The sequence below is a fragment of the Dreissena polymorpha genome, chromosome 4, assembly GCF_020536995.1.
Source record: "Dreissena polymorpha isolate Duluth1 chromosome 4, UMN_Dpol_1.0, whole genome shotgun sequence".
NCBI lineage: Eukaryota > Metazoa > Mollusca > Bivalvia > Myida > Dreissenidae > Dreissena > Dreissena polymorpha.
The window spans coordinates 119,251,773-119,278,505 of record NC_068358.1 but is presented as its reverse complement, the minus strand read 5'-3'; the positions used below and the strand labels follow the sequence as shown (position 1 = coordinate 119,278,505).

Sequence of the window (26,733 nt, the reverse complement as noted above, 5' to 3'; positions counted from 1 at the left end):
TATGTTACTTTATGTATTCTGCATTCTTTACTTTGCTCTTTATGTTGGTAAACCAGTATGGCAAGCGGTTCGACGCATAATCCCAAGAAACTAGGTTTCTCATGAGAACCTAGGTTTTAAAATGAGAACCTAGGTTCTCATTTGAAAACTTGGGTTCTTGAAGCCATGTGCAATCTTCAAACGAGAACTTTCATTCTGAGATCCTAGGTTCTCATGAGAAACCTACTTTCTTGGGATTATGGGTCTAAATGCAAGAAACTAGGTTTCTCATGAGAACCTAGGTTCTCATTCTGAGAACTTAGGTTCTCATGAGAACCTAGGTTTTCAAATGAGAACCTAGGTTCTCATGAAAACCTAGGTTCTCATTTGAAAACTTTGGTTCTTGAAGCCATGAGCAATCTTCAAGCAAGAACCTAGGTTCTCATGAGAACCTAGGTTCTTAAATGAGAACCTAGGTTCTCATGAAAACCTAGGTTCTCATTTGAAAACTTGGGTTGTTGAAGCCATGTGCAATCTTCAAGCCAGAACCTAGGTTCTCATGAGAAACCTAGTTTCTTTGGATTATGCTTCGAACCGCAAGAAACTAAGTTTCTTATGAGAACCTAGGTTCTCATTCTGAGAACCTAGGTTTTCAAATGAGAACCCAGGTTCTCATGAAAACCTCGGTTCTCATTTGAAAACCTTCTCATGAGAAACGTAGTTTCTTGGGATTAATGCGTCGAACAGCTTGCCATAAACCAGCATTCATAATTTAAGGTAAACTGTGTTATCTGATACTGTGCAAAACGGGTACCAGTTTCATAGTCAGGCCCAATATTGATGCTTATAATATAAGCATCAATATTGGGCCTGACTATGAAACTGGTTATTTTAATGAAAATACGCGTCACTTTCTATGGAAGTTTAAATATTGCATGCGGTTTAACGAGTAAAGAACATGAATTTGGATTGTCTCGTAAATTTCATTTGTGTTGCCAGAGAACGAACAATTTTCAAAATTGCCCCACGGGTATTGATAGTTATTTGCAAATACGTAGTAAAACATATCACACGTTATGATAGTGTTCAGTAGTGCATGGTGAGTTAACCATGCCAGCTGGGGCTACAGATGATATTTGACACCCTTACAAACTCTGTCCTGTGTTATTGTTTACATTGCATATCATACTATTTTGTACCTTCACTACACTTTATTACCAAACCAGCTTACCATACTGTTATTGTCGTTCAATTGATAACGCAATTTATTACGTATCTATGTAATTTCTATGATGAAACTTTCTGAAATTGAACAATCCACAGTTTCAAATATTTTAAATAAAAAAGCTACAGGCATTGATAAAATATCTGTAAAACTACTCAAATTAGGTTCGCAGTCACTGGTCCCTTTCTATACACATTTTATAAATAAATCTATTGATACCGGAATTTTTCCGGATAGACAGCAGGCACAGGTAACCCCAGTATACAAGAAAAACGACCCCCTAGAAAAATCAAACTACAAACCTGTTAGCATACTACCAGCTCCTTAAAAAATCTTTGAAAAAGTACTTGCAAACCAACTTACATTACATTTTGATAAAATTTTCAATAATTTCTTATGTGCCTTCAGAAAAGGACATGGATGCCAAACAACTCTATTGAAACTTGTCGAGGATTGGAAAACTGCATTAGACTCTTACCAATATGTCGCTGCTGTTCTCATGGACCTATCTAAGGCCTTCGATTGCCTACCTCATGATATTCTTTTATGTAAATTAAAATGTTACGGCCTCTCTAAAACCTCAATCGACCTCTTAACATCTTACCTTTCCCATAGGAAACAACAAATTAAAGTTGGCAGCTCAGTAAGTTCATGGGCACACATTATCAAGGGCGTGCCACAGGGCTCTATACTCGGTCCTCTCCTATTTAATGTATTTATAAATGATATATTTTACTTCATTCATAAGGGTACACTCTATAACTATGCTGACGACAACACATTATCGTACTGTACCTCAAATTTTGATGATTTAGTAAATGTTCTACAAGAAGAGAGCAATATTCTAATAGACTGGTTTACTTTTAATTGTATGCAAGCCAATCCCGACAAGTTTCAAGCAATCACTGTAGCAAAAAGAACTTCTTCAAGAAATCCCTCTTTTGATATAAAAAATGCTAACATAAAACGTGATGATGTAGTCAAACTCCTTGGTGTAAACTAGACTCCAACTTAAATTTTAATAGTCATATTAGTAGTATATGCAGTAAGGCAGCTCAGCAACTTAATATCTTGAAGAGAATAGGGAAAAACCTCTGTCGCTTAAGTAGAGTGACCATTTTTCATTCATTTATTTTATCAAATTTCAGTTTTTGCCCTTTAACTTGGCATTTCTGCGGTAAAAGTAATACAGATAAAATTGAAAAAATACAGGAAAGAGCGCTCCGTTTTGTATATGATGATTATTGTAGTTCCTATGACCAATTACTTAGTAAAGCAAATCTACATAGCCTGTATATCAGAAGAATCAGATCTATGGCACTTGAAACTTTCAAAATTATAAATAACATGGCACCACCTGTTTTAAATGACCTAGTGTTTAAACGTGACTCTTGTTACCATTTCAGGTACACCAACTTATTAGAGATTCCCCAGGTTAAGTCATCAACGTACGGTAGTAGCAGTTTCCGGCATGCGGCTCCAGTTCTGTGGAATTCCTTTCCAGAAAGCTTCAGAAAAGCGAGCAATTTTAATCAATTTAAGAGCTTTATTGTGCACTGGAATGGTAAAGAATGTAAATGCTCAGCATGCAATGTCACATAGGCTCGCATAGCTGGCACACAGATCTGGAGCGGCATGCCACACTGCTTCCTTTGTTTTGTTCTTCGGCTGCTTGTGCTGTCCTTATTTCTGCTTTTGTATTTTATTTTTGCTTTTGTATTTTATTTTGCTGTAATATATTAGTTTGCCTGTGCCTGCTCATAGTTGTGTTGCTCATAGTTGTGTTGCTTTTCGCTATGTTACTTGTTATATTGTGAGAAAGCTGCTGATCAGTTCACCCCAAATCTGATTTGAGATGATATTCGTTCTTAGATAAGTTTTATCGGGTCGCACATTTGTGTTTCTTTTTGTGTTCAGTTTTTTATTTCCTTTTCTCTTATTGCAGTTTTTAGTCCTATCCACAGGAATAGATCAGCAGCTTCCTACACAGCTTTTAAACTCTCATATTGTTTTATTTGTGGTTGCAAATGTACGTTCATTTTTGCTTTATATTGCTTTTGGTTTCCATCGATGCTTTATTACTCTCTGGTCATAAATAACTTCTTGCACTGACTCTGCTGCTGGTCCAGCTAATCTACATCCTTACATTGATTTGTTTGTTTTAAACATATTTAACCCCATGCGTGCCACGATGATGATAATATCATGCCTTAAATTGCCCCTCCTAGTGCAATACCAGCAGGAAAGTAAGGAATATGTCTACCGTAGTCTAATTTGTGTTGTATGCCTTAAATTGTATCGACTGTTTGTGTATTTGTATTTCTTCTGATTATGTATTTGTATTTTAATACCCAAGTAATTGTCTTTCTTTTAACTAGCTTCTTTACTCTTGTTTTACTGTTTACATTTGTTGTATAGTCGGTTCAAAAGCTTCACAGCTTATGTTATTTGTTATTGTCTTGCCGACTCAAAATGAAATTTATTTGATTTTATTTGAAAAATCAGACGCGGTGTTTTAGAGTTATATATTTTTAAAGCATCAAACAATTCCAAAACGTATTTCAAATATATGTTTGCCATGCATTATTGGAAACTTGTAATGGAAAAAATAAATTGCTCTGACCAGTCATTCGATTTGGTAAACTTTAAAGCGTGTTTGATTTTTTTGGTTGCAACAGTTTAGCATTCTATATATTTGTTTCCAAAGAAATATTTATATTCCTCACTTGGAAATATGAGTTTGGTAGATTAAATGGCCCAATACCGGAAAATTGGATCAAATTCCAAATAGTGCAGGGTCGCACATATGCTCATAGCTACCATGTGTGTAAGTTTCGAGGTTCTAGTGCTTATAGTGTAGGAGGAGATAATGGCCAGGACGGACAGACAGACAGATGGACAGACGCCGGAGATAACCACAATATCCCCACGCTTTTCAAAAAGCGTGGGGGTAATAATTCAATAGAGGTATTTCCTGTTACATGTAGATCATATAATGATTGGACATAAATGAAGGGGTCAAAGGTTCCCTACAATCATGGGTGGTGGTGTTTCATTGATAAATGTTTTTCTAACCTATTTCAAATGAAATATACTTTGAATATGTTTGTTCGGTTTGAACAAGGTTCAGGTTCGAATAGCTGCTGAGCCCGTTGCCGAGGTGTGAGAGCAAGGAACAACTCTGCATGCAGATTGATACACTCTCCTTTATATATAACACTAGAATAACATTAATATGTCAAATATACTGATATAAACAGATTATGGCTTATGCATATAATACCATAACCATACTAACAATCATTTATCATAATTTATTATTATCAGTATTTAGAAAGTTTTATCCCTGATGAAAGAATTTTGACATACTTTCTACCATTCCTTGGATAACCATTTATTACAAAAACACACAAAACAACTGCAACAAAAAAATAATATAAGGTTTTAATTTTTTAGAATGATTGGGCAATACATTTTCATCTTTTATGAAAGATTTGCATATACCTAGTCCTTTACTGCAGCATAATTTGTTTTAAATTTCTTAAATACATTTATAAATTATTGATTTTTTCACTGTCAAATACGCAATGGAAAAAAGGCCAGCAACTACTTACTTTGGGAAGGCCCAGTTTTCTGGCTGGCACTTGTTGGAAACTGACCACACTGGATCACATATGTCAGTGCGTTGAACTAGTTGCAATAATCCAACTCCCAGCTATTGACCCTCCGGGTCTGTACGTATGTACTCATAAAAGCTCAGAGCATTCAAGAAGAACTATGCGTTGAACATACTGTTCCCATGATCATATGTCTGCCTATGCCTAAAGTATTTGAATCTTTCTTTTTTCCCATTAATTGGCACACTGCGACTATACTGGGAGTCTGTATCACATTGATTTTTAAAAATATGTGTACTGTATGTTTTTAAGCAACCCTAGTAGTTGTTGTGCCGGTGCCCGGTCTACAAAGTGCGCACATACCTCGTGATTGGGAACCAGCGACAAATCGGTATAGTGCATGCTGGGTAGCACGATATAATACGTTTTTTTTGTGCACGGGTGATTGATGCGAGTGGACGTATTTTCCATAGCTGAGTATTGCTAGGAGTAATTGTGAGCCTGTGACTGCTTATGTTAGCCTGTGACCGTTTCAATAATACGTATTTCTCTGGAGAGCCATTCCCAGAAGGTATAGGTTCCATTCTGTGACGTGCAACCGACGAGACGAGCCGACGAGTTCCCTCGAAGACGACGAGGACGATTGGTGCCATCCTGACGAGCATTCCAGTTGATGCCAACGTGAGTATCTTATTAAGTGCCGTTGCAAGTAATTACCGTTGTTGTTGTAAACGAACCGAAAGCTAACCGGATTAAAAACACAACATTGGCGTTGTCGGCAGGATTTAGTGTCTCGTGTGTTTTTGTTTCCAGGTTTTGTCTTTTGGTAAACCACGTGTTGGACCACATATTGTAGTTTAACAATTTTGTAATTGGATTGAACCAGCCACGCAACGAAGGAATACTTTAACGCCATACCCCATTTGAAATATTATTTGAATTTCCCGGCCACGTGTTAACTCGTCCGTGTCGGCCATCTTTGTTGTTGTCACCACAATTGAGGGCTTAAGTTCACGTGGAAGATAGGCATTTGGTAGGAAGTTTATTGTTTCTTTTGAAAAACTTTTTTATTGTCCTTACCATTGTAGCACAAGTTATCATTTAAGAATTGTTGGGTCTTGTTTGTTGTTTAAGTACAATGTCAATATTCAGTGGTCTATGCTGGTCGTCTGCTCAGGTAGAGCAGTCTATTTTTAGACGTGTGTAAAAAAAACAGATATCGTTTATAGTCTTTCTTACATTGTTTGCATTCGCCACAAAATTTGTTAAAAAACGTGATTGTCCAGTGCAGTTTGTAACAGTTTCATTAATTGTACAATCAACAAACGGCTACGTGGTCTTATTGCTGGGCAATTTTCCCGTCATATTTGCAGAGGGGGTAAACACGTGATTATCAAGATGGCGACGTCCATGCCGAGGCAGGTATTTGTCGCCGTTTTATACCCTTTATTACTTGTATTAAGTTTTTAAATTCCGCCCACTTTCCAGCCATATTAGCAAGAAAGATACTGGCGTTTATTTCATGATTATATTCGCTATATATCTAGACTTTACTCGGTGTAAAATTTCTTAGCGGGATGACCTAATTAGGGCTCCACTTAGAAAATTTGCGGCGAGTAAAGTCGAGATATAAAGCGAATTTAAATACGAAATAAACGCTAATCACATTTATACTAAAATGGCTGGAAAGTGAGCGTCATTAAAAAAATAAGCACAAGCAATAAAGGGTATAAAACGGCGAAAAATAATTGTCTCGGCATGGACGTCGCCATCTTGACTATCACGTGAATACCCCCTCCGATTTGGCGCGAATTGAGCATTGTGTCACACCGGTCTTACTGACAATAACGTAGTGACGTCACCATTTATGTATAGAATGCGAATTGAGTGCATTGCAGTTTATGCACTTGATTGGTCAATTGCTATTTATAGCAGTGTTATTTCTTATGTTGTCCAGTCAAAGCGGCGTGATTTTTATTTTTTGTTTTTATTGATTATTGATAGCAACAACAGTGATAGCGATTTTGTTAATTGGTTATTGTTGGGCAATTAAATTTTAATTGTCTACCAGTAGATACAAAAGTTTTTATTTCAGAATTTCTCGGCCCATTTATTTTAGGTTGTTTATTAATTAAAAAATTTCATATTTACTTTTAAATTTCTAAATTTGAAATGGATATGAGAAGTGGATATACCCCACCATTGTCACCGGTAGCCCACAGGAAAGTGCGCGTGAAATTCGACACTCCCACTAGATTATGCAATATTCTGGGGGTGGGCAGACAACTGGCAGAGTCCATTGTTGTGATACGGGAAAATACGGGAAATTTGTTCCCAGATACCTTAGGAACAATTATAGGGCGGCCGCTGACCTTGGGTGACATGACCGAGTTGGATTTTAGCACTAACCCCGCATTATTTAGAGAAACCCTGTGGTATGGGGACGGAGCGGAGAATGTTTGGGATAGGCGGTCAACCGCAAGTAGTCCCATGTACCCACACGGAAGGCGAGCAAATATGCCTGTGTTGGAGAAGCCGGTAAGTCGCGTGAAGGCCCAACTTAGAGCCCAAATTTCAGCTCTTGAGACTGATATAACTGCTAGTTACGAACGTTTTAGGTCACATACCACTTCATCCCGTTCATTGAACTATGGGCAAGATCCCCAAGAGGCAAAAAACTTGCCCCGGCCAGAGTCCTATGTGACATTGTCCCAGACCCCAAGGATATCTAGGGAATTAATTTTGCCCTCGGGACGACCAGATAAGGAACCTGTGCTAAGGTGGCGCAGTCCAGTGACGACGCTCAAGACAGAGACGTTCCCCAATAAATCGTCCCCGCCTGCACTTGGGGATGTTAAGTGACGACAATGAGGCCTTATTACATCAATTGTCACTTTTAAACGCTGCACGAGCTCTCCCAAGTCCTCCGGTGACAAGTACTCCAGCCACAAACCTTGTCCCAAACAATCCCCCTGTGGTGTCTGGCCTAGTAACAAACAACCCTTCAGCAACAAACAACCCTCCAGCTACAAACAACCCCCCAACCACAAGTAATCCTCCAGCTTCAATTATTCCTACTGTCCCAGCAGTAATGACCATCACAAGTAACCCTCCAGGTCAAAATGTTCCTACTGTCCCAGCAGTAATACCTGTAACAAATAACGCTCCTATTTCCGTCCCACTTCCACCTACCACACCAAACCTTTTTACCCCTTTAAAGAGGGATGTACTCACCAAGCTGCCCAAAGCCTTGCAATTTGACGGCCGCAGCAACTGGCCAGTCTTCCGTAGTAAGTTTGTAGGGTACGCCAAGTTGAACAAATGGTCAGATGAGGAAAGCGCAGAGTGCCTGGCCTGGTGTCTAATAGGTAAGGCTTCGGATTTTTATGCGGTGTTAACTGAAGGAAATGCTAAAATACCGTACGCTGATCTTATGCAGCGGTTGGAGGAGCATTTTGGAGGCAAAAGAACTCCCCGCCACGGCTCAGGGCCGTTTCCAGGTTGCCCACCAGGCATCAGGTGAGTCCCTGGAAGATTGGTCGGACCGTGTGCTTACGCTGGCAACTAAAGTCTTTAGGGACTTGCCCTCCAAATATGCTACCGAACAGGCGGTGGCAAAGTTTTGCAAAGGCCTGAGCAATAAGGAGGCAGGCAAACATGTGAGCCTCCAAGTACCCACCTCAATGGGGGACGCCATGAACAAAATTAAAATGCACAGTTATGTCTTCGCAGCATGTGCCTCTCTTCCTAGGGATGGTGCTAAGGTAAAACCAGAAGATTCAAAGCGGGTGCACGCCGTAAATACAGAGCCAAACCCAGTTTCAGTGGATGGGTCCACTGTTGGTAGGTTGGTTCAAGCAGTAGAGCGCCTAGAGGGCGCTATTGGGCATTTGTCCGGGGCCGGGGGAAATTCGGGCGTTGATCCCAGATCCCAACAACTGGGTCAGCCGCCCCGTAAAGGAGGTTATAATGATTCTCCCTATCAAGGGAACGTCCCTAACCGGGGATTTAATGGCCAACACCAGGGTAGGTACGGGTACGCCGAGGGAAGGGGTGCCGGCGGTCCACCTAGTTACCCGAACCAGTACAATCGCTACAGTAATCGCAATGCGAACCCAGTGGATGCACAGCGCGGAGGTTATGGTGCTAACCGAGGTAGATACGCTGACCAGCCTGTAGCAAACAGGGGCAGTCGCCCTGGCTATGCGCCTCCACCAGGACCCGGAAGACGCGGAGGTGGTAGGCAAGACTTGATGTGTTTTAGATGTAGGGGCTTATGCCATTTTCAGCGGGAATGCCCATCCCCACCCTCCAAGCGAGGCAGATATGGTTCCAACTGGGGACATTTCCATGCCATGTCCTTGCCCAGCCATGAAAGGGGATCCGGCCCAAATGCTTATGATGGGAGTTCCGGGAGCAGGCGATGCAATCGGTACCATAGTGGGTACCAAAATTCAAATTACCGCCCCGAGGGATCCAAGCGAGGTAGGTTTGGTTCCAATTGGGGCGAGGGTCATGGCATTGCGAGGCGGGACATATCGTGTCTTAATTGTGGTCGTTTGGGACATTTCCAGCGTGCTTGTCTTGAAAACACAAAAGTATGTGGACAGCCGTAATTCTGACTATGATGCGGCCGCAGTAGCCCATAGAACGGCTGCTGAACATGTAGTCAGCGAAATGTCCAAAATGGACACTAGTGATGAGGTCATCCCGACCGCCGGACACATGGATCCGGTCGACAGCACCGCGGCAAACAGCCGTGAGATGTCCAGTTACCGGAACCTCCCTGGTAACAACCAGAGGAAGTCTTCCAGTTGTGGCGTCCTCTCGGTAAACCGCCAGAGCGGTGCATGCGGTTACGGAGTCGCCCCAGGTAACTCCTTGGGGACAGGAGCGCGAAGAACGGCTAGGTTTGCCCCTAAACGTTGGGAGGATGGATCTCGAAGACTTTTCAAGCGCGGTTCCAAAGGGTGGCGACCCTCTAGTTCTCGCCGCTGGGAGCGGTCCCAGCGTTGGAAATTAGGTTGGCGACCACCAGAGTGTCTAATTTCCAAAATATGTACCGCCTAAAATTGTAAATAGCGAGGTTAATTGTTTGTAAACTAGGAAAACAATTAAAAATACAATATTCCCCCAATTTAAACAATTACAGTAAAGTTGCAGTCACATAATACTAACAGCAGTATGGTCACCTTATTTTTATGATCCTCCTTAATACTCAGGTGTTTTTCTACTGGAAACTCTATCTGATTTGCGGTGTTGATAATTTATTACGGTGTAGGTAGAATAACAAAAGTAGGATTTCTATTAAACATTTGGAGTAAGTTGATTAGATTGTTTTGAATAGATATATGTCCTATTGTCTCAGTTTAAGCCAAGGCTTTTATCGCAATATTGTTGGAACTATAAAATTGAAATAAATCTGACTTAGCAGTGCTCTGCGAAAAAGGGGTTTAATGAATAAACATAAAGTGTCGTCCCAGATTATCTTGTGCCGTCCGCGCTTAACTTCCTGTAATTTTTGTATTACCGCGCTTAGAAGTGCTTTGCACAGTCACGGATGTGTTTGTTTATTTCCTGTGAAGTCTGGTTTTTTCCTTATGGTCGGATGTGACATTGTCGGACGACCGCTGTCACACCGCACCATCGGGTGTGGTAACTACGTAGATGGTGAATAGTAACCCGGTTTTCCCTGCAATATCCCAGTCTTGGCACCTCCGCACCTTTTATCCTTCCATGTTAAGATTAATGAATCAATATTACTTCAATCACTTCGTAATTTCTGTATCATGTCATTTATTTCAGTAAATTCTATAAATGAACTTCTTTTCTACCAACAAATGCTGAGCAATGTCGTAGAATTTTGTCGCACTCCATACTGTTTTTTTTTGTTGTTTTTTTTTGAATGGCCGGAAGTGGTATTTTCCGGAGTTTTTCTTTTAAACAATATTTGCAGGTCTTTTGAATTTTTTATGTGACCATGCTTGACGGCACCTGTCACTTTGCATCAATTTGATTTTCTGAATGGCCGGTAGTGTTTCCCGGTGCATGTACCGGTACACTTTATTTCGTTTTTTATTTCTGAAAAGATATTATTTCTCAGTGTGATATCCACGTTCTAATACATCAGTGACTGTAATATTTTTATTAACTAATGTGATGGAACTTAAAATATGCAAGAAACATATTGGTCACTAACCGCTAGAATGCAGCGGTCTGTATGTACCCCGTTAGGCAAAGGCACTCCTGTGCCTGCGGTAGGGATATCATGGTCCCATTTGAGTCTCTGTCTCCTCTGCCTTGGGTGCGACCGTACGGCGGCGGCCCAAGAGGAGAAAAGTGGGAGGAATGTAGTGGGTTCAATAGTTTTTAGTTGTCTTTCCCTCCAGATGTCAATGAAGTGAATTTGTAACATTATGATTAAAAGCAATTATAGGTATTATACTTGGACAAAAATAAGATTATTTTTATTCTTATACTTTTAACCTTTTTGCCACTTATATATGTATTATAACGCATTTGTAGTCCCTTTGTTACACTTCTTGTGATTTTATTAAATAACAAGCAGGATTTTTATTGTAGATTATGCAGTTCCATGTTGGGGCGAGGGCCTTTTCATGTGTGCTGCAAGGCGGATGTATTTATTGGCATTTATTTTATTGTTACAGTTGGTGTAAATATGTTGTAAGGCGGGTACTCCTGTCCATTGATTGTGTGGACAAGAAAAGGGCAGGAGTTACAGGACCTTGTTTGGAAAATGACTTTTTTTTGTTAGGGCATATAAGTTCATATAAATAACTTTGCATTCTGTAAGCAAGCTCATTTGCATTCAGTCATATGATTCTAAGATAATTAAAAGTGGGTTACTGACATTTAATGGAGATAAATAAACTTTAGTTGTGGTACATTGCAGGCGTTGCGCAAACAGAGAGGTCGGACGAAAGTCGGCCGGCATGCAGACCTAACTTTGAGGTGTTAGGTCAAGGTGCTTACGCAAGGGGCACTATTACTTCATCGGTTTCGCCGGTACGATTCCTTCGCTGTGTGGCGTCGTCCCAAAAGGAGAAAAGTGGGAGGAGTGTTGTACCGGTGCCCGGTCTACAAAATGCGCACATACCTCGTGATTGGGAACCAGCGACAAATCGGTATAGTGCATGCTGGGTAGCACGAGATAATACGTTTTTTTGTGCACGGGTGATTGATGCGAGTGGACGTGTTTTCCATAGCCGAGTATTGCTAGGAGTAATTGTGAGCCTGTGACTGCTTATGTTAGCCTGTGACCGTTTCAATAATACGTATTTCTCTGGAGAGCCATTCCCAGACGGTATAGGTTCCATTCTGTGACGTGCAACCGACGAGACGAGCCGACGAGTTCCCTCGAAGACGACGAGGACGATTGGTGCCATCCTGACGAGCATTCCAGTTGATGCCAACGTGAGTATCTTATTTAGTGCCGTTGCAAGTAATTACTGTTGTTGTTGTAAACGAACCGAAAGCTAACAGGATTAAAAACACAACATAGTGAATGTTGACGCATTCTTTGCACACGTTCTGTCTGACCATTTGCAAAAAAAACAACACGCCTGCATGTGAACATCTTGGAACACCAAGTAAAACGACGCTTTGATAATAAACGACCCAGATTATATCCCCAACTAAATAGCCGAAATTGCTTGGGGCCGAATTAATCTGCTAACGTTATAATAACAATATTGTTTTTGTGTTCACGCAATAAGAAAACTAACGAGCAAAAATCATGACAATATTGTTCGGGGTTTTTGAGTAGACTTTCAGCATCTAAATCATTTGCCATTTGCAATAATCATGAAAATAGGGTAAAAATCATTGATACAATACAAGGATACGGTCTTGCGTTCCTCACGAGCATGTTTACATCGCACTGCGCATGCGCAAAACCTGTTGTTTTCCTGTAAATCTTAACTTTCTCACGGTCTTGCAATTCTGACGCGACACCGGTATTCTTGTTATCGCGCTGACGTCACAAAAGGGGCAGTACCTTGGCGACGGTGAAAACAATTAATGCCGTAGATACGGTCGATTAACTACGCTGATTGAGCTACCTCTGCTGATATTTCGCCAATTGCATTCCTATTTGGAAGTTGATAGTTAATTAAATGTGCTGTAATTGGTGTTTAAAATGTCTTTTGACTATTATGAAGGGTTTGATTGCACTTCGAAAGCCCGATATGACCAGAAAATAAAACTAATTTAACTAAATTAATGTCCGTACAAATTGCATGCTGGATGTTGGAAAAATGACCCGACTAAATGGCCGATGTTCGAGTACGGCGACATTCATAACTTTCTCATTGAGACACCAGATATAAGTTTATTATGTAATAATGGGAGTACCATTGTAGATGTTGATGTAATTAATATTGTCGTTTTTTTAGGGTTCATTCATCTTCGTACATTATATATTTCTACTATGTCAATTTATAATAATAACCTGAAGCTGTAAAATAAGTAGGGAATTCTGGTACACGACTTTCTTAGTTGTGTTATAAAAATCAAAGTCAAGCTTTATTTACTTTATACTGATCTCATTTAAAGTATTTCTTTTATGTTGGTACATTATCCATTTACATTGTAATTTACATGCCATTCATTATGACCCGTGATTTGTTTAATAAACGTGACTTACTTACTAATTGTCTATCGCTTTTACTTTTGTTAATAAATCAAATTGAAAAAAATAAATAGATCTAATAAATAAAAAACCGCCAACCTCTAAGTTATCAGTTACTCAAATGGCATTTCACACCTCCTGCATGTGTGACAGCTGAAAGATGTACACAGTCCTAATGATTGTAAATTTACTTAAAGTGATATTATGGGCATTTTTCACTGTTGAATTGAGCTGAAAAGAATTGCTGTCAAACGTAATTTCTTGTTTTTATGTCGTTCGTTTATAGATTGGTTACCTCCCCTTATCTTTCGCTACTCTCTATATAGGGATCGGTACAAGCTAATTTTACCGGTCCAAAATTGGATCGGTTATTTTTAGAAACATATCAGGGGAAATAATCCGTGTACCATTTCCGGTTTATTTTCCCGAACTTTTTGACAGCTGACAGGTAAGAATGAAAGCTCGTTCTAGTCAAATAACATTCATAATACATATGCAACTTGAGTACTACATGATACATAATATCCTCGCGTTACTTAAAAGTGGAATTCTTGATTTGTGAGCATGTGAATTTTTGTATTTGATCTAGTTATCAACGGAATGACAGAGAGATTAAAAAAATAATCCGGGGAATGCAGCGCGCGAACCATAACATTGTAACGTCACGTCACGAACGGCGCTACCGATTGGTCTTCGCGTTATCCAATTAAAATCGCCGATACATTAGCCTGTACCTGTTGTATATTATAGTCAACGAAGTCAACGGTTATATTCAACGGGGGACCAGTTAAGTTCGTTTATTGCCGTAACATTAAATCTTAATACGGAATGACGTCGTTTTAATTAACCGATACACGCCTAATACGTTACAAGTAAGTTTGTATTTTACGTAAATTTTATCATTATTAAATACTTTTTTTTATAAATTAATCGGGCTAGTATCTTTACGGTGTACAATTTTTGATAATCTATATTGGACATGACTTTAAATTTGTACAATATGTAACATATTTAATTTAAGCAACTGTTAAGTATGCATGTCGGCGTTAATTATTCAACCAAATGACAGAAAGAGAAAACATGGTGACATCATCAATCATGTTTAATGGCACTGTCATCTGCCACCCAGTGTGGTTTATAACACCATGTTGTTAGTTAAGTCACTGACTAGATGAGCTCCGTAGTTTAATCTGGACAAAATCTGATCAAGCCGAGATAATCGGTTTATGCAGAACAAAGGGGCTATTCAACACCGGAATACAAAGGCTCACACGAATCTAAGATTGATGCAAAAAATCAAATGAAAAATATTGCATTTAATTTAGTTAAGTGTTTATTTAAGGTATGAACGTGTTAGTCTGGATTACCTGCCCCTTTGTATACAAAGAGTCAGGCACAGACGAAGTAATGGCGGACGCGATGGAAATAGTAAGTTAAATAGCAAATATTAAAAGGTGGTTCGTTTTGAAAGTATTTATTTCCCTATCAGTATTATAATTAATTATTTCAATGGTATGAATCATTTTCACGGAACGATTGATTTTGTATGAGATATTTCATTCTTCATAAGTTGAATAGTTTTCGGATAAATTAATGGAAAATGTAATTTCGGATAATACACAAGAGGAAGAAAATGACATGTGCGGGACTAAAACCTGTGATCATCATTATTCTATTATGACTACCGACTGAGCTTAAATCGAGATGCTTGTAATTTTCCATGGTGGGATAATAATCCTGTGTAACAAAGGTCTAATAATTTACTATTTAGACTAGCCCTGACACTACACTTCTTTCTTCTTTTTTTCAGGTTATAAACAGCCAGTCAATTACAGATGCTTTGCAGAAATATTGTTCAGAATTCCAAACTAATATATCAGAGCTCAAACCACTACAGTTTAAAGCAGTACAAACATTATTATCAAAAAAAGACTGCATCTGTGCTCTACCCACTGGTTATGGCAAATCATTAATTTACGAAATTTTACCTTTTATTGTTCCAAAATGTATTGTGATTGTTATTGTGCCTTTAAATGCCATAATAGAACAGCAAATACTGAAACTCTATGGACAATCTTTTTCTATGTCTATGAGTATAGACACTGTTGACTTATCAATTACCAAATATTTTTTCTTTCATCCAGAGACTGTTTTAAACTCTCTTGAAGTGAACAAACTATTTCGCTCTGTTAAATTTCAAGATTATAACAAGTTTCTTGTAATCGACGAGGCTCATTGTGTTATTGAATGGGGCGGAGAATTTAGGAAGGACTTTAAAAGAATATACCAACTGAAGTCTCTTGTAAGTTGCCCAATTCTTGCTTTGTCAGCAACAATAACAAAAGCAGGTCAAACTGAAATTGCAAAATGTCTGCATTTGACTAACTATGAAGTTGTAAGTGCTAGCCCTGCAAAAGACAACATTAAGATGGTCGTTATGAATCGTCCTAGTCCAAACTCCAAAGGGAATACCTCATTTACACCATATGACTATATATTTGTACCGGTTTTGCAACAACTGAAGAGTGAGATTGATAATTTTGAAATAACTATTGTATATTGTAAGACAATTAATTGGATTGGTTATGGATATGAACTTGCAAAGCAAATACTTGGTGATGAATTCTACTCAGGAAAACCATCGGAGAAAACTGCAAGAGTCATGATGTACCATTCATCTATGGAAGGCTCTGATGGGAAGGTACGATGTTGTATTATTAGGTTTACAAAAATACAGTCAGTAATATGAAAATCAATCATAGTATAAAATTGCATTATTTTGTTTTTCTAAATTGCCCAATTTACATATTTTAAATATGTAGTTTCAGTAAATATGACACTAGTTTAATTGTTACTTGTCAGAAACTATTTAGTAAGGTTGATGTTTTATTATGAATGGATCTAGTTTTATCTTTGAGCCATCAACATGCAAAGTATTTATATGTTGTTTCTTTTCAATAATTTTCAGTTGAAGAAACATATTGTTGAGACGTTACAGACTGAAAGGTCTACGATCCGACTGATAATTGCATCTGTGGCTCTAGGCATGGGTGCAGATTTGAGGCATGTTAAGAGGGTGATTCATGCTGGACCTCCTACTTCCTTAGAAAGTAAGTTTAGGTATTTAAAGATAGTAAACAATTTCAAAAAAGTTTATTTCATAGATATTTATCAACATTGAAATACTTTGAGTATTATACCAAAAGTAGTGTAACGAACACAGCATTCAACAACATTGGTCATAATGTTAGCATAATTAAGCTCCAATATTAGATATAAAAGTCAACAAAACAATTTGAAGTTTGAGCAATGAGCACAGAATTGAGCATTGAGCACAAACAAGTTAATAAAGTTTTGATCTGCTGATGCAAACAAACTGACCTCAGTACTGACCCAAGCTTATATGATTTTATTTTGTGTTTTAAGTTCTATTCTGTGCTCTCAGCTCAAACATAACACATAATGTCACATATAATCCTAATTTTTTCTGGAGCTGTTTATTACCTTTTAACAAAGTTTTCCTAAAACTAGAAACAATTTTCCTAATATTTTTACCAAAATGTACAATTGTAAACCAATGAATATCTTGAAAATCTTCATATATAGTGTTTTTCCCAGGAGGGCGAAGGGCCATGTTGCAGTAAATTCAAAAAGGGTATTTTAACGCGCCGTTTATGCAAAAAAAGGCAAAGATACGCGTGGTTCCTTTTAAGCTATGAAAGTACTGTTATATATAATTACTTATCAATGATAACGGCTATGGGTATACTTGTATAGGTTATTTTTACTTATCAATTATAATGTGATTACAACATTTATCATTAAGTTGAAGACAAATAAGGTCATAAGGCAATAAAGATCTTATCGATAAGGGCGCGTGGCGAGTTCTGCCTTTGAATAGGGTGGCGTTCCGGGAGGGCGGCATGGCACATCGCCACGCTAAGAGGGCCTGGGAAAAACACTAATATATACACACATTATATTTGCAGCTTATATACAAGAGATCGGCAGAGCAGGAAGAAGCCATGATGATGCCCTGGCCATTCTCTTCTTTAACAAATCAGACATTGCATCTGAACATATGACCAGAGAAATGAAGGACTATTGTGTAAACTCAACTATCTGCCGAAGAAGTTTAGTTAACCAGTATTTTGGTTTTGAAACTCAGGAAGTCAAACAGTTTTCAATTTGTTGTGATTTGTGCAATAATGAACTGGGGATAGAATATGATTTTAGTAAACTGTCAGCTAACTAAAAGCATACATAGCTTAGTTTTCTTAAACTTCACCATGACTCGTAAGCACTATTTTTTATAATTTTTATTACAATTACTGTTGCTGGTTACACCATCCCCTTAAAATAGGGTTGGTTAGTTGGCAACTGTTTTTATTTTTATTTTTGGATGATAAAATTGTATTTTATGATTGTACTGCTTAACAAGATATTTTGTAGAATCATTTGATATCTTATCCTCTCACCTAATTTATTTAATGCCCTTTTGAAATCTGGTGTTTTTCCTAACTGTTGGATGGAAGGTAAGGTTTTTCCTCTCCACAAAAAAAAATGTTAATAATGTAAATAATTACTGAGGGATAGTTTTGAATAGCTCACTAAACTTCTTCGGCAGATAGTTGAGTTTTCCAAAATATGTACGGGCATATTTTTAGGCAACAAGTAGTAGATGTTTTTAATCAATCTTGGTTCAATAGTGTATCTGCAACTCATTCTTAACATTCATATTGCCATTTTTAACAACATATAAAGTTATATTCTTATTTAGACTTTGTTACAAAAAAGTATAGTATTTGTATCAAATTTAAACCATGTTTTTTATTTGTTTCATATTGCAAAGTATTATCTGTTTAACATGTAGCGTGACATTTTATTTTTTAAACTATAAATCATAAGATTGTTATTTTTTTATTGATTTCATTGCTAACACATAGTTAAATCTTGTTATTTATGCATAATATGTCTTTGAATTTTTGTTTAAATAGCAGCGAGTATAGTATATTTGTTTTAACTTTTTCATTGTTAAAGCATAAGCTTAAATCTTGTAAATGAATTTTTTAAAGTAATTTACCGGTTCTATATGAATAGGACCTTCTTGAAACATTTAAGTACATTTATTATTTTATATACACTTTGTGTGTATTTATTGTTAAGTATTGATTCGTGATATACACTATCTGCATCATTTACTTTTTTTTCTTCACTGTAAAGATTGAAGTCTTAAATTTGGCTTAATCTGTTCTGCAAAAAATAATAGTTTTATTAAAAATAAGATTTGTTGATTAATTGAATTTTCACATCTTTTTAGGAAAGTCTATCCTCGAATATTTTAGATATCTTAAATATATTTGATTAGGTTGATTTTTTTATCATTTATGTTTGATGAAAATTTATATATTCTATGTTGACTTAATGCAAATGTTAGTAATGAAAGTGCGTATGGGTGAAAATGTGTGAGAATGGTACGGGAGTTTCGTGATTTATGATTATAAATTAACATTTGATTATAACGATATACCATGTAGTATAAGTTACCTAATAAAGGTCTGTTCTGTTCTTAATTGTGCTTCTATGCTTATTTTACTTAAAAAAAAATCAAATATACCTTAAAAAGAACTTATTTATAAATAATTGACTTTTGACATATTTAAAGAAAGTGTCAATCAAAAAGATTGGGTGGGAATAGAAAAAAGAGGGTCAATCTGGTGACCAGAAACAAGATTGTTTTTTTCGGCCTTATGGGAAACAGTTTCTGTAATAAAAAATCCTTGTCTATAAAATGTTTGTAAAATTTAAACATTCTATGTAATTTGAATAAAGAGTTCAGAACTATTAAGCATAACAATGTTACCATATTGCTTAACGTCCAATTTCATAATAAAACTTAATTTGGTTCTGAGAAATCCATTTGTGCAGTTCTTCCGTGTTAATCTTCTTTACCGGATTTTTGGGACAGTGCTTCATTGAAGCAATTTGTCTTCCACACACATGCTGAAATGGCCTCACTTTTCTCAGGTCTTTAATAATTGCCTTTTCATCTTCAACAGATGACAACACTTTGTGCTTTTGAGCACGATGAACAACTTTTGTTTGTTCATCAAAGTTGTCACAGATTTTCTTCATACCATAAAATGCACAACTTCGTTTCCGCACTGAAGACTCGGACTTGTTAGAACACATCGCTTTCAGATGACCTTTTGTCAATCTAACCAGGTGTTCCATTTCTAAATCAGCTGGACTGTTTGTATCAAGTTTCCCCCCAGTATTAACAAACATTCCATACAAACTAGAATATGCCTGACTCTCACTTAACAAAGCAAATTGCTGACACAATAAACGAAGAATTTCAAGAGCATACTTCGATCTGGTGTTATGTCCTTTTAAGATGACCATAAGTATTTTCAGGACTGCCAGTAATCTATCTCTGTCTGGGTATTTTACCACATCATTCAATTCCATGAACAGAACACCTAGTTGTAGAACAAGGTTCGCATAGTCAGATGCTTTGTCACAGTATCCATGGTCCAAGTCACTATCAAGTTTACAAGCATCGAGAATTTTTTCTGTAACTGGTTGAACTACTTCCAATAGCCAAGAGGAGACTGAGTCATCATCATTCGGCAGATGAATATCAGGAACAGTATGGAATAGGTTTTGTATGATAGCCATTGACCCAAACCAATGCTCCATATGAGCTGCATTTCCTCTTGATTTACGTTCATGGGTTAAACCTACATGAAAGTTAATGTTGTCCCCAACAATTCTGAATTTCTTTCCACTGGCAATGGCATCAATTAGTTCATTATTAAAGTGTCCCGATATCTGATCCATGGTATACAACATGCCTGAATGGCTCAGAGTGACACCCAAAGGTTGAAGTCTGTCATACACCTACAATGATCAAACATTTTTGTCTATGATTCATTTGAAGTTTTTTTATTTTTATTTTAATATTACCTTGAATAAATCAACTAAAATGGGTTTGAAAAGCTAAACCAAACACATTTAAGTAATACTCTTATATTTCCATTTAACTGAAAGGCATTCTATTAAGTGAAAAAAAAAATATGGATACATTATATACAAATGTAGTCATTGAATAATTCATATTTATGCCCCCCTTCAAAGAAGGGGGCGTATGTTGTTTTGCACATGTCGGTCGGTCGGTCCGTCCGTCTACCAGATGGTTTCCGGATGATAACTCAGACACTAAGGCCTAGGATCATGTAACTTCATAGGTACATTTATCATGACTGGCAGATGACCCCTATTGATTTTGAGGTAAATAGGTCAAAGGTCAAGGCCACAGTTACTAGAAATAGTAAAATGGTTTCCGGATGATAGGAACGCTTACGCCTATGTTCATGAAACTTCATAGGTACATTGATTATGATTCGCAGATGAACCCTATTGATTTTCAGGTCACTAGGTCAATGGTCAAGGTCACAGTGACTCGAAACAGAAAAATGGTTTCCGGATGATAACTCAAGAACGCTTACGCCTATGATCATGAAACTTCATAGGTACATTGATCATGATTTGCAGATGACCCCTATTGATTTGCAGGTCACTAGGTCAATGGTCAAGGTCACAGTGACTCCAAACAGAAAAACATTCCATTGGTTCTTCTTTACAATTTGGTCAAAAGATGATTGTCATTAAATGTAAAGTAATATTAAAACAAGATTGAAGCAACAACTTTCAGCTTTAACTAATTCAGTGTGTTTGGTTTTTGAAGCTCTATGATACTTTAAGGATAAATAACAAATAAACATAACCAAAGTATAAACAAAAAACAACAAACTAACATTCACAAGGTACATTTTTTTATTTCTTATTTATGACATCTGCTGTGTAGAAGAGCAATTTATCTTTTATAATGTTGACTTTAAAATTTCTATTGTTTGGAGATACCTGACTGACTCATGAAATCGACAGAAACATTTTTTTGGCTTCTATATAAGGCTTAAAATGATTTATTAGTGAAGAATTACAAACCCTGAGAATCCTGCTGGGAAATCAATTTTTACATCAAATTTAACACATGTTTACCTAAGGTATATTAATGAAATTGAAGTTCTAATTACATATAGAACTACAAAAACAATTCAAATGGACAAGACATAAGAATAACAAATTTGCAAGATTTGCAGATTTGCAAACTTATTCCTGATTGTGTTAAGGGTAGAATTAAAACAAGAGGGCCATAATGGCCCTATATCGCTCACCTAAGTACAGGTAGCCAATATTTGTTAATGGCATAGTGACCTAGTTTTTTACCCCTGTTGACCTGTCTTTGAACTTGACCTACAACTTCTCCAAACAAAAATCCTGACAAAGTTTCTGGATATATAAGCAGAACAAAACATCAAATGGGAGTTAAGAGAAGAAGGACATTCATCGATCCTATGAGCTCATCTGAGCTCAGTTGAGCTAAAACATCAAGGACCTTAGTGCCTGGGACAGCGCTATTAAATAGATGTTCCAAAAGATTTATTAAATTTCCAAACAAAACATGTGTAATGAACAGTAACAGGAACATGAACATTCAAATGCCCAATTTCACAAACTTGAGGTTAAAAAAATATAACACGATTTATTACTGTTTTTTTATCAAATTGCAAGAAACTATATATTGCAAAGTTCTAGTTAAGAAAGATTTTGTTGAAATAACTGGTATGTTTTTATCTGTATGTGTATTTAGATATTGTGAAATATTTAAAACATATAAAGATATATTCAAAATGCATACATTGAATATTTTATGAAACAAACATTCATTCACAGCTGAGTTGGGCAACTCTTTATGAGTTTCTCTTGAGTTACTCATACAATGATTTAATATAAATTGCACACTTAACAATATTGCATTCTATACACAAGGTGTTAAACTCATATTTTGTGCTATTGGGCTTTAACATAACATTTGAAAAAAAACACCAAACACAGTTGAAACAAATTGTACTTTTTGGCTTGTTTGTTCATTAGCTAAAGTCATTGCGATCATCTTTTGAACTAACGACAACTCCTGGTATCGTGTTTTCATCAAAATTCCAAACACAGTAGATATGACCGGTATAAGGCTCTGAACAGATTTTGTATTCCCTATCTTAGAAGTTGGTAGAGACACAGCCAAGAGAACATCAGCTAGCAATGGCTGTTGCTCTAATAATTCATCAATGAGTTCATGCCATTTAAATTCAGCCAGGTCACAGAAATCCTTTTGGGCCAAAACACTGTCCTTGTTGCAGCATTCTTTTGCTGCATATTCAATTTCATTTAAAAGTTCAACAATGATACTTCCTCTCAATGGAGAAGACAATATATGCCCTGCTACTTCTCTTGGAGAGCTGGAACCTGATTGAAGCAAAAAAAGTAAAATAATAAAAAAATAAATAAAACAAATACATGATAATATTGCTTGATAAATCAGTTTTTTTTTCTTTTAAAGAAATGCAATATAATTATATTTTAGCAAACATAAATGTATGTTTATATATCATAGACTTCTTAAAAAGTGTTTTATACATTATAAGCAGTCATTTCAAAAAATTAATTTGTTCAAATTGAATAAAAATTAGTCATATCTTTTAAAATAACAAAATATCTTATTGATAGCTGTTTTATATTTTTTATTTTATAAAATCACCCACCACTTTGCTACATTTATCATCTCCAACTGTTTCTGTTGTGTTACCAAAATTACTGCAGTTTAGTTTAAACAATATTTATTTTGAAAACATATACATATACCATGTACATATATAATACAATATCATACATATTTGTTAAGGATTGAAGAGATAGCTTAGCTAATTTAAAACTTCACTCCCCAGATGCAGTTTCCACTGCAGTGCTGGAACACTGGAAATGTAAAAACACGGCTCTATACTCCCATGGGATGGTGGGTGCAGTGGATACAAATGACTGGTGCATAATGCAATTAAACATTAATAATAATACTCACTTATTTTTTGTATGATCTCCTGTATCTCAGACTCTTTTAGCTCAGAGTAGGTCCTTAAACGTCTTAGTGCGGCCGTATTTACTGTTTCAGCACACACATTCGTTGTCTGAAATGACCATTATCAGTTTTTGATTTGGGGTTGAACATTGTTGTTTGAGGCAACATGCAATACTCTAGTTTTATTATATAAATTTGACTAGCAATTGAACGACAAAAGATACCATATAAACCATTTAGTATTAATAAAATTCTGTGTGAACTATATCATGTGTATCGGTAACACAATTTAGATTTATCAAAAACTACTTCAACTATTCATGTCCATACAATAACACTGAAAAGAAATCTGGCGCATCAGTATGTTGCACTAACTTTAGGTCATCATATAACAGTTTAAAAACAGATCAAATCACATTGTCAAATAAACTTACATTTACATACTAGTGAGAAGTTGATTATCAGTAGCTTGTACATAAAATATTGTATTTAACTTACCCCCTGCAGATTTTTCCGTGGTTCAAAAAAAACCCAGTCTTGTTTGTTAGACCTGAAACATTTAATATTCCTTTACTTAAAACTATAAATATATCTCTGTTCTACCAAGCAAGTCATTTAAACATTCTGACAATATATTATTCATATTTTAAACATTTAAAGAAGTTGGTTCACAGACTTGTGAAATTTACACTATTAAATTAGTTGTGGTTGTCATATAATTTAGAATTTATGATTCAGAGCCCTTCTATCAATAAATTAACATTATTGGTATTGGAAAGAAATACCAAAAACCAAGTGAAGTTAGAAAATATGAATCAAATTTATAAAGATATTGGATACAAATTTCAAAGTCTGGGACAATTATTTTTAATAGTGCAATTTTCACAATTATGAGAATGAGCTTCTGATAAAATATGGTAATGGTAATTAAAGACTATTAATCAAACAAGGCAGTATAAAGTTATAATATAAGCAGCTTTCAGTTAAAACAGAAATAAAAATTTAACGGGTTCAAAAACAGCCTTTAAACAATGCATTTTTGAGAAAATAATTGGGTGAACAATGACTTCACCACTTGGGTGGGTAACTGATTTCCTAGCTGTATATTGTTTTAGACAATATCATCAAATTAACTTTCAGAATTAAATTTTACTTGCCTTTGCTTATTATTAAAAGACAAATCAGTCTGGGTTCCCACATTGTTTCCTTTTGTCTCTGACAGCGGCGTAAAATCCACAAAGTCTTCATTAACAGAAGTACACATGGTGCTGTTACATGTACCAGAAAGATTTAACCGCCAGGCTGCCATCTTGCAGGACTTCCCTATATAAAGCAAATGAGATGAGTACACAGTAATTAAGTCTGCAATGAAACAAAGACCATACCTACTATAACTACATCAAATAATAACCTTTAACAATAACTGCTTTACTGCACAAATGAACCACAGTCAACAGATACTGGGGCCTGGCCTAGTCATTAAAGACATATGTACAGCTTATGACATATAGTAATGACAGTTTTCTAAATTCAATTTAATAAGCATGATTCATATGACATTATATCATACATAAATTAAAAATTGAGTGCCATGCCAGCAAAATAAGGAAAATATACTAATGTTATCACTGTTTAAGAATCATTATTTACCTGTTCTGTTTTTTCCACCAAACATGTTGTTCATTGCAATTGCGCAGTTGTTCCAGAAACTGTTTTCTGACTCGCCATCTTTTCGTAATGTCTGACTGTATTCTCTCAGAAAGGATGTCTCATCAAGGGACCATTTGTTGTGTCTGGTTTTTTCATCCTAGATCAGCGATGAAACATGAAAAGTTGAGTGTGTAATGGCAAAGATGAAAAAATGATTGATGGGCTTTTGCTTAAATAGTTTATATGAATGAAGAGTGGTTTATTTGATCTTTGAATTAAAATTTTAGCCCATGTCCTAATGCAAAGAACTTAATATTAATGGCATAAATAAAATAAATAAACAACAAGACAGTGTTCTAATAAGCAAGCCTATGTTAAAAGATAGTATATTTACCAAATGATGGTACTTAATAAGTTATATTTTGTGTGTTTAACAAATTTTACAATTGGTTGAAGAGATTTCACAATTATAAAAATACAATTGAATTATTCTAGAAAAGAAAGTAGTACTAGAAAGTGAAAAATAATCACCAGTTCAATCCTTTTAGGTTCATGTGTAGGTGTTTGTCCTGTGGGAGTTGACACTGCCCTCTTGCTTCCTCGTTTCGGAGGGGTACTTGAGTCTTTGGGGGCACAGGAACTGTATATGTGATCTGGGCCAGACCTACTCCCGATCACTTGAAACCCAGACACTCTCTCCCCTTTTATATAAGTATGATCCATCTGAAATATGATTTATGAATTAATAAAATAACTTAGTCTTGAAAACCATGAACCATTTTTAATGGAGTTTAGAAAAGATTTTTAGAAGCATTTTTGTTAATCTGGGAAAAGCAGGTCTGAAATTCGACTGTGGTTAAACTGGAAAAAGGCCTGAATACATAAAGATGCAATGTTAATCAAAGATAACCACACCGCAATGCATTCATATTTGTCACACTACTCAAACATACGTCAGAAATACAGTATGTTACAAACTTACTCAGACATCCGAAATAACACTATCTGTGTACTTGTCCGAAACATACTCAGGTTATGGAACATTAATTAACTCTTATATGCGGAAGAACTCGAAAAAAAGGAAGAACGTTTACAGAATGAAATATATGCATCTCGATTGAAAAATGAATGAGAGCCCGACGAACCACTTTTTAAAAATATTTGGTTAACTTACTATTATCATCGCGTCGGCCATTATTCCGCTCATGCCAGACTTCTATTTGTTTACAATAGAAGCTGGGCACCAGACCATGAACGTGTTTGATTCCCAGGCAAATATCATAATGGTTAATTTGTATATGTTGTGTATTTGCAATTGATCCATTTATTGCTTGTTTTCAATCTTATTTAATTGTTTCAGTAAAATAGAACAACTTGTTAGCATGTTGAGAAATAAAATCTTAATATAATCGTTTTAATATAAACGATCACGCTCTATTTCCCAATGCAAACTATGGCGGCAGCGCTTTTGTTTTCACCGTCGTCAATGGGCACGTAACTCTAACTGACGCAAGTGCCCGGATGTTGCGAGAATGAATTATGTGCGTCAATGTGACTGTTACGGAAGCCGGGAACGTCTCTTTTCCATTGTCTGAAATGTCTCTTTTCCATTGTCTGCAAAAAGGCAGTGAAACAC

The 26,733-nt window shown here is 36.4% G+C and overlaps 2 protein-coding genes across 3 annotated transcripts; one reads left to right on the top strand and one right to left on the bottom strand.

The window, feature by feature from the left end:
- The first annotated feature begins 14,831 nt into the window (after window positions 1-14,831).
- LOC127879570 (putative ATP-dependent DNA helicase Q1) lies at window positions 14,832-19,044 on the top strand. The gene is made up of 4 exons (XM_052426510.1): window positions 14,832-14,899; window positions 15,282-16,172; window positions 16,440-16,581; window positions 17,461-19,044. The coding sequence occupies exons 1-4, from the start codon at window positions 14,879-14,881 to the stop codon at window positions 17,724-17,726; spliced, it is 1,320 nt and encodes a 439-aa protein (XP_052282470.1). The 5' UTR covers window positions 14,832-14,878; the 3' UTR covers window positions 17,727-19,044.
- Window positions 19,045-21,292: 2,248 nt separating this feature from the next.
- Window positions 21,293-26,349, bottom strand: LOC127879676 (uncharacterized). 2 transcript variants are annotated; one of them, XM_052426668.1, is made up of 8 exons: window positions 26,272-26,349; window positions 25,629-25,820; window positions 25,098-25,254; window positions 24,605-24,770; window positions 23,946-23,997; window positions 23,451-23,556; window positions 23,265-23,347; window positions 22,696-22,840 (listed from the first exon to the last, which is right to left on the bottom strand). In XM_052426668.1, exons 1-7 carry the CDS (start codon window positions 26,302-26,304, stop codon window positions 23,301-23,303), a joined length of 753 nt encoding a protein of 250 aa, XP_052282628.1. In that variant the 5' UTR covers window positions 26,305-26,349; the 3' UTR covers window positions 22,696-22,840; window positions 23,265-23,300. The 2 variants fall into 2 exon arrangements, with proteins under 2 accessions (XP_052282627.1, XP_052282628.1); XM_052426667.1 differs by lacking the exon at window positions 23,265-23,347 and having other exon boundaries at window positions 21,293-22,840.
- Between the last annotated feature and the right edge of the window lie 384 nt (window positions 26,350-26,733).

Coding starts and splice junctions, on each gene's coding strand:
- LOC127879676 (XM_052426667.1), bottom strand. CDS start 26,304: ATGAGCGGAATAATGGCCGACGCGATGATAATA. Junction 23,998..24,604: donor TCTTTTAATAATAAGCAAAG/GCAAGTAAAATT, acceptor TAAATGTTTCAG/GTCTAACAAACAAGACTGGG. Junction 22,841..23,450: donor GGAGATCATACAAAAAATAA/GTGAGTATTATT, acceptor TGCTTCAATCAG/GTTCCAGCTCTCCAAGAGAA.
- LOC127879570 (XM_052426510.1), top strand. CDS start 14,879: ATGGCGGACGCGATGGAAATA. Junction 14,900..15,281: donor TGGCGGACGCGATGGAAATA/GTAAGTTAAATA, acceptor TCTTTTTTTCAG/GTTATAAACAGCCAGTCAAT. Junction 16,582..17,460: donor ACCTCCTACTTCCTTAGAAA/GTAAGTTTAGGT, acceptor TTATATTTGCAG/CTTATATACAAGAGATCGGC.